This window comes from Moschus berezovskii, chromosome 18 (genome assembly GCF_049115385.1).
Source record: "Moschus berezovskii isolate FMDL1 chromosome 18, NW_MosBer_1.0, whole genome shotgun sequence".
Classification (NCBI taxonomy): Eukaryota; Metazoa; Chordata; class Mammalia; order Artiodactyla; family Moschidae; genus Moschus; species Moschus berezovskii.
Genome location: NC_142477.1, coordinates 40,476,863 through 40,484,033, shown reverse-complemented (window position 1 = coordinate 40,484,033; position 7,171 = coordinate 40,476,863). Strand labels below are relative to the sequence as shown.

The following is a 7,171-nucleotide window of genomic DNA, read 5'->3' as shown; positions in this document are numbered from 1 at the left end:
GACTCTTTGCGACCCCATGAGTCACAGCACGCCAGGCCTCCCTGTCCATCACCAACTCCTGGAGTTCACTTATCTTAGTTGTTATTAAAAACATTTATTTGTATCATCTGCTCACTGCTCTTCAAGACTGTTAGTTCTAATGACATAGGACAAGAGCTAAGTCCATTTTTTGCTCACCATTGAACACTGAATCTCCTATGTCTTGCCTGCTGCCCAGCACACAGTAGATCTTTGATAAACATTTGTAGAACAAATGAAGAACTAATGATGAACAGAGTGAAGTGAGTCAGAAAAACAAACATATTAGTGAACATATGTGGAATCCAGAAAAATAGTACAAATGAACCTATTTGCAAAGCAGAAGCAGAGACACAGATGTAGAGAACAAACATATGGACACCAAGGGGGGAAAGAAAGGTGATAAACTGGGAGATCGGGATTGACGTATACATACTACTGTGTATAAAATAGATAACTAATGAGAACTTAATGTATAGCACAGGAGAAAAAAAACAAGGTTCAAGCTGTTTGTAGAACATATATTAAGTAAACCTTAAAAATCCATTCCAAGGTACAGTAGGTGCAGACAAATACTATTTGATTCCACTTAAATGAGGTACTTAGAATTGTCAAATTCATAGAATCAGAAAGCACATGGGTAGATAGCAGGGGCCAAAGACTGGGGCAGGGGATGGGGAGTTAGTGTTTAATGGGGACAGAGTTTCAGCTTAGGAAGGTGAAAAATTCTGGAGACAGGTGATGGCGAGAGTCACAGAATCGTGTGAATGTACTTAGCGCTGCTGAACTGAACAGTTAAATATGGTTAAAATAGTATGTTTTATATTATGTGACTTCTACCACAATAAAAAATATTTTAAAAAATAAAAAGAAATGATGACGAAATGAATAAATGATGAAGCGGATCCCTAGACGAACACAGAGTAGGTGTTGCTTGTACCCTACCCATATACCCTCAGGACTCACTATAAACACCAAGAGCTAGTCACTCTGCCATTTCTGCCTATGGACAATTTTTCTGATTCAGATAGCACGTTTGGCCAATGAGTTTCAGAGAGTTAATGTCCCCAGAAACATCCCCATCTACCAACACTATGGCGGGGGTTGGGGGGATGATCTTTTCCCTCAACCCTTGAGTGGAATAAGTCTTGGGCAGTGGTTCTCAACCCTGGGAAACCTTACCCCCTAGGGGGCATTGGCAATGTCTGGAGACCTTTTGGGTTGTCACAGTCCTGGAAGGGAATGGGGTGGAGAGAACAGGAAGACGCTATTACCATCCAATGGGTAGAAGCCAAGCCAGGGATGCAGCTTAAATACCTAACAACACATCCCCTACAACAAAAGGTGATCCAGCCCCAATGTCAACATTGCTGAGGTAAGAAAGCCTGCTCTAAGGGAACATTTAATATATTCTACATGGTCTCCCAGACAGCTGAGCTCCCGTTACCCACAGTGGTAGCTGGTTTGATCACACACTGTTTACTGGCTTTCTTCCCTTTTCTGTCTCACTTCTTGATCCCCTAGTGGTGTTTCTCAGAATCACCTCCTGAGCCAACTGTGTGTATGTTAAGTCACTTCAGTTGTGTCCAACTCTGAAAGCACACACTATGAACTGTAGCCCGCCAGGCTCCTCTGTCTGAGCCAACTACTTGCCCTCAAATCATTGTTTTAGGTTTAACTTCTGACAAAACCCAAAATCTTGAAATACTCAAACCTTGTGTTTCTCAGCAACCAGTCTCTCCTACTCCTTGGCTATGTAATAAGCCATGGAGCCGGCCTAGAAAGCCGCAAGGAAAAAGCAAGTGACATTGGCTTCTGAAAATGGCAGCAGCTGCACTGCAGTTCTTTGTTTTGTTTTTAACATTAGTTTATTTATTTATTTATGTGGCTGCACTGGGTCTTCATTGCTTCCAGAGGGCTTTCTCTAGTTTTGGCAAGCAGGGGCTTCTTGTTGCAGTGGCTTCTCTTGTTTTGGGGCATGGGCTCTAGGCGATGGGCTTCAGTAGTTGTGGCACACAAGCTGAGTTGCCCTGCAGCACATGGGATCCTGTCAGATCAGGGATGGATGGAACCCGTGTCCCCTGCATTGGCAGGTAAATTCTTAACCATTGGGCCACCAGGGTAGTACCAGGGCTGTAGATCTTAAGGAAAGGCTGTGCCACTTGATAAAGTGTCTGGTTTGGGAAAGATACTCTTTTCCCATGGGTATCCCTGGAGAGTCACTCTGTTTAGATAATTATCTGGCATAGAACCATGGAAGGAGAAAGACAGGCTAGAGCAGAAAATCAAATACCTGGTTTGAATCCTACCTCTGTTGCTAAATGGATCCCTCTCCTGGCCAGATCACTTGTCTTATATCCAGTTTGCCCTCAAAATGTGTTTGCTGGGAGGGATGATCAGTGAGAATTTTTTGAGCCCTAGTATTCTACTATTGCAAAGAGAATCTCTCACCTTCTATGCCCCTTCACCACGACCTGAGCCTTGTCTGCTCTGCCCAGGGGCCTCGTCCCTTTTCACCCAACCATGCTTACCAGGGCAGACCTCCCTTCCCCTCTCCTCTTCTATTAACACTGATCTCATCCACAAACGCAGCTCAGTTCAGCTCTTAAAAATCAGCATATCTCTAAGCTTCATTTCCTAGAGGAAAACCAAGCACAAAGACATTTGCTCACCTCAAGGTTGCAAAAATTGTGAAACTCAACTCCAAGTCCATGACCCCACCTCCACCCAACCCTCACTTGAACAACTGGACAAGTACGCCTATGCACACGCTGATTATATATTGGGTATGGGGTTTCAAGTGCAAAGGAAAAAAAAATGTAAACCCTTTCTCCTACTTAATAGAAATATTTAGGGGACAGGATATTTTGATTGAGGGGCTTCCCTTGTAGCTCAGCTGGTAAAGAATCTGCCCACAATGCTGGAGACCTGGGTTCGATCCCTGGGTTGGGAAGATCCCCTGGAGAAGGGAAAGGCTACCCACTTCAGTATTCTGGCCTGGAGAATTCCATGGACTATCCATGGAGTCGCAAAGAGTCGGACACGACTGAGTGATTGAGAATTGCCAAGCATGTGCTGTATAGATGATCAATTTTTGAAGAATTAGAAAAAAAAAAACCCACATTCTTTGAAACCCATACTGTAGATAAGAATATGTTTTCTTAATGGTTATAAATGTGTTTCAAGAATAACAAAAATATTAAGAATACCTTCCACTGGTTTGGCTCCATGTCATTTATAGTCTCAGTTTTCAAAAGGTTTGTATCACATTAAAAAGAGCTGGACATGTAATTTCAGTGAGGCCATAAGAGTAGGTCAAGGTTGTAGAATGTGGGAAAAGGAATTATTGTGTCTTTTCCTGATGAGAAAGTAAGCATATTTTTCAGCATCTTATTTATTTTTAACAAAAATAATAATTTAATAAGTAGACAAATGATTTTGTAAAAAGACAAATGGTTTTATAAAAAATTTCTAAATATTTTCTTACTAAAGCAACATACTCATTTAGAAATATTTAATTTATAAAAATGTACAGAAAACAAAATGCATGAAATTAAAACTGGCTACAGTTTTACACCTAGAGATCACCATTGTTTATGTTTTCATATATTCTTTTCCAATTGTTTAGATATTTTTACCAAAATTTGAGACAACTATTATCTAATATAGTATCTTGCCTTTTTTACTTCTCACTGTGTCATGAGCATTTAATCAAAGATCCCAATGTGCTTAATCATTGCATAATAGTTCATTTACCAATCAATGAAAAATTTATTTAACTGAGCTTTTATGCTAATGCTTAGGTTGAATCCAGTTTCTCAACTTGTATGGCAGTCTCTCTGAATCTGATAGATTCCAAGAATCAAAATCACTGGGTCAAAAGAAATAAACATTGTTAAGGTTTAGAAAAGCTTTAAAAGCAATTAAAGCCAGTAATTTATTGGTATCTTTCTCATTCTTCATCCTTAATTTGCTGAGCACAGATTAATCTAACCCCAGCCTGATGCATAGACTTGACTAGGATTTTTCCTCGTGTTCTCTTTGTACAGTGTGTCTTTAGGAAAAGTTCGGCATCAACATTTTTAGAGAAAGGGGATTCTTAGGCTACTGCTGATATTCTATTTCTTGATCTGGGTGGGGGTTACATAATTGTATTCAATTTGTAAAAATTCAATGGACTCTACACTTAAACAGTTTGTGTACTTTAATGTATATGTGTTATACTTCAAAAGAAAGTATGCTTAGAAAAATATTTTTAATGCTTCTTGGAGTCATTGGACATGAATTTCCTCAAAAAAGTCCTTAATAGCCAGGAAATCCTTGTGATCTTGGGAATAAAATAGTGTGTGTATTTGAAAACTATTAGGTATTTTTTAGATGTAAAGAATTACCACTATTATCACCCAAGTGAAGTCATTCAATGATAATATGTGAATGAGGCAATACTTTCAGAGGGCATTTTTAGTTTATAATAAATTAACTAACTCTGAAATTGGTAAGTTGGTATGTAGGGTGACCAGACTTTTGAAGAGGAGCATTCTTTCCTGTCCACACCTCCTCTGGCTTGCTCTCCCAAAGAATAAGGTACATGTCATTGGCCTCTCAAAACTCTAGTTTCAGAATGCAGTATTCTAAATTCAGGATTACCCTGGGCATATCCTTTGGCAACATCATCAATATCTGGAGTCAGTTTTTCACCTATAAAATGACGAACAAAACCAATACCTATGATTGGCAGGGTTGTCCACAACACAAGGACACCTGGCTAAGGTGTCTGGTGGGGTGTGGCTTTCAGAGCTCACCATGCCTTCTGGCTAGGGGCTACACCCATTCAGAAGTAGGGAGAGCCTTTTTCTAACTTAGGCAAAGATGCCAAAGGGGCTCCCTAGAGGTTTTTGTCTCTGAAAACCCTCACCTTAACATTCTATGATTTAGGTCCATGAATCTATGGTGCCACTTGGCACCCTTCATTTCCCTCACTTTCAGGCCAGGCCCTGTGGATGGCCTACGTTCATCCTCCATGAAATATAGTCTGTATTATTTAGGACAGACGTCACAACCATACAACATGAGTTTGACCTTAGTCTTTTTTTTTTTTTTTTCAAATAAGAAAGGCTTTATTTGAAGATAAAACAAATAGCCCATACATACACACACACACATCCAAATACAAGTAAGAGTTCACTGGGTTTTATAAAAGAGAAAGCTGCACTCAGGTGTCAATTAAAATTGGAACCATTGAAGAGATGCTCCCTGCTTGTGGTGACATGGGTACGTGTGCTTGAGAAGAAGTTGTTTGGCGGTGGCATAAATGTGGGAATGCAGGACAAGAGTTAAGCAATACAAGGAAGAATGGCAGGTGGGTGAAAGCTCAAAGACCCTTTTCTCCATTCTAACATGCTTTTGTTCTGCCTTGGGGAATTAAAGCAGTCACCCGGGCACCTCACAAAGAACCTCAATTTCAAAGAACACTTTCAAAAGTTGAAAATAGATTTAGAGTTGTTACTAAAGTTATACCGAGACATCAGTGGGGAAAAATAATTTACATTTTCAAAAACCAGGCTTCACACAATGGCAGGCACTAAACCGAGTTCCCTGTGCTCATGGTAGAAAAGCTGAGACTGATCTTAATAAAGGCTTGTCTTCTTCATGATGAGCAGGAACTCCCGCTCATTGACTTCTCCGTCTCCATCTCTATCAGCTTCATCAATCATTTCCTGCAGCTCCTCGTCAGAGAGATTCTCACCCAACTCCTTGGCCACACGTTTGAGGTTTTTGAATGATATCTTCCCAGTCTCATCATCATCAAAGAGCTTGAAGGCTTTCAGGATTTCTTCTTTGGTATCCTTCTCAGACATTTTCTGAGTCATCACAGTCAAAAAGTCACTAAAGTTCATTTTTCCTGTCCCTTCCTTATCAATTTCGCTTATCATTTTCTTGATCTCTTCTTTCTTCGGTTCAAAGCCCAGCGCCCTCATTGCCACCTTAAGTTCCTTAACGTCAATTGTCCCAGTTCCATCAGCATCAAAGAGATCAAAGGCTTCTCGAATTTCCTGTTTCTGCTCTTCGGTAAGCTCGGGTTTAGGACTCGTCCTTTTTCGCTGGGTAGTTGATGCCATGTTTGCCTTCTTAAAGTTAGAGGCGGATTTCAAAACTGCTTAACAGGAGAGATATCAGGGTTTGCTGGAAATAGCAATAAATCTTTCTATGCACGGTCTGTCCCTCCTTCTCTACTATTGTTTGTACAAGCAGGGAGATCCCTTCTTCTTTTAGACCTCTCTTATTGAAAATCATTCCCAAAGAGAGTTAGCGAAGGAGCTGACTGTGGACAACTGTACGGATAATCAGTTCTCCCAATTTGGGGATCCTTAATTTTAAAAAGGTCCTAGAACGCTGCTCCGCTTTGCTCGAATTTCTCCGATTTTCTGATTACTTCTAGATTTGGCCAAATATTACTAAGGTAAGATGTATATTCTGTCAATATAGAATAATAAAATTCAATTCTCTTAGTACACCCGAGCCTTCTCCAAGAAGCTCAAAGCGTTTCCCTAAGTCCCTATATTTAACAATTACACATTAACAACCAAACAATAAACTCCTCCCCATCTCCGTGCAGAAACTTTTGGTAGAGGCGGCCAGGAGGCCACAGTCTGAGACTGGTCGCGGCCTCCGGAGAATCCGAGTCTTTTTTGCCCAGGGACGGTCTCCGAAGGGGCTGGAGAAGGCCAGGGGAACCCGAAGTGGGGGCGGGGACGGCTGTGGCTGAAGGGGAGGCAGTGGCGAATCACAGGCCCAGCAGGACGGCAGCCATCCCTACCCTACCCTTCGGCGAAAGCTCTCAGAGAAGCCAAGAACCGCATAGGAGAGGCGGCGGGGCCCTGCAAGGCCTGAGAAGGGCTCAGCCTCTGACTGAGGGGCTCGAAACCGAGGCAAGCACTCTGACCTTAGTCTTAAGACAAGTCTTGTCATCCTTCTACCCTGAACATGATCCCAAATACCCCTGGGCTCTGCCTGGACATCTGTGATGGCTAATTTGATATGTCAACTTGACTAAGCTCTGGTGCCCAACTGTTTGGTCAAACACTAACTAACCTAGATATTGCTATGGAGGTACTTTTAAAATGTGATTAACATTTACAATCAGTAGACTTTA

At 41.3% G+C, this 7,171-nt stretch overlaps 1 protein-coding gene across 1 annotated transcript; it reads right to left on the bottom strand.

The window, feature by feature from the left end:
- Positions 1-5,148: 5,148 nt before the first annotated feature.
- LOC129553062 (centrin-2) lies at positions 5,149-6,155 on the bottom strand. The gene has a single exon (XM_055421730.2). The coding sequence runs from the start codon at positions 6,135-6,137 to the stop codon at positions 5,646-5,648; it is 492 nt and encodes a 163-aa protein (XP_055277705.2). The 5' UTR covers positions 6,138-6,155; the 3' UTR covers positions 5,149-5,645.
- Between the last annotated feature and the right edge of the window lie 1,016 nt (positions 6,156-7,171).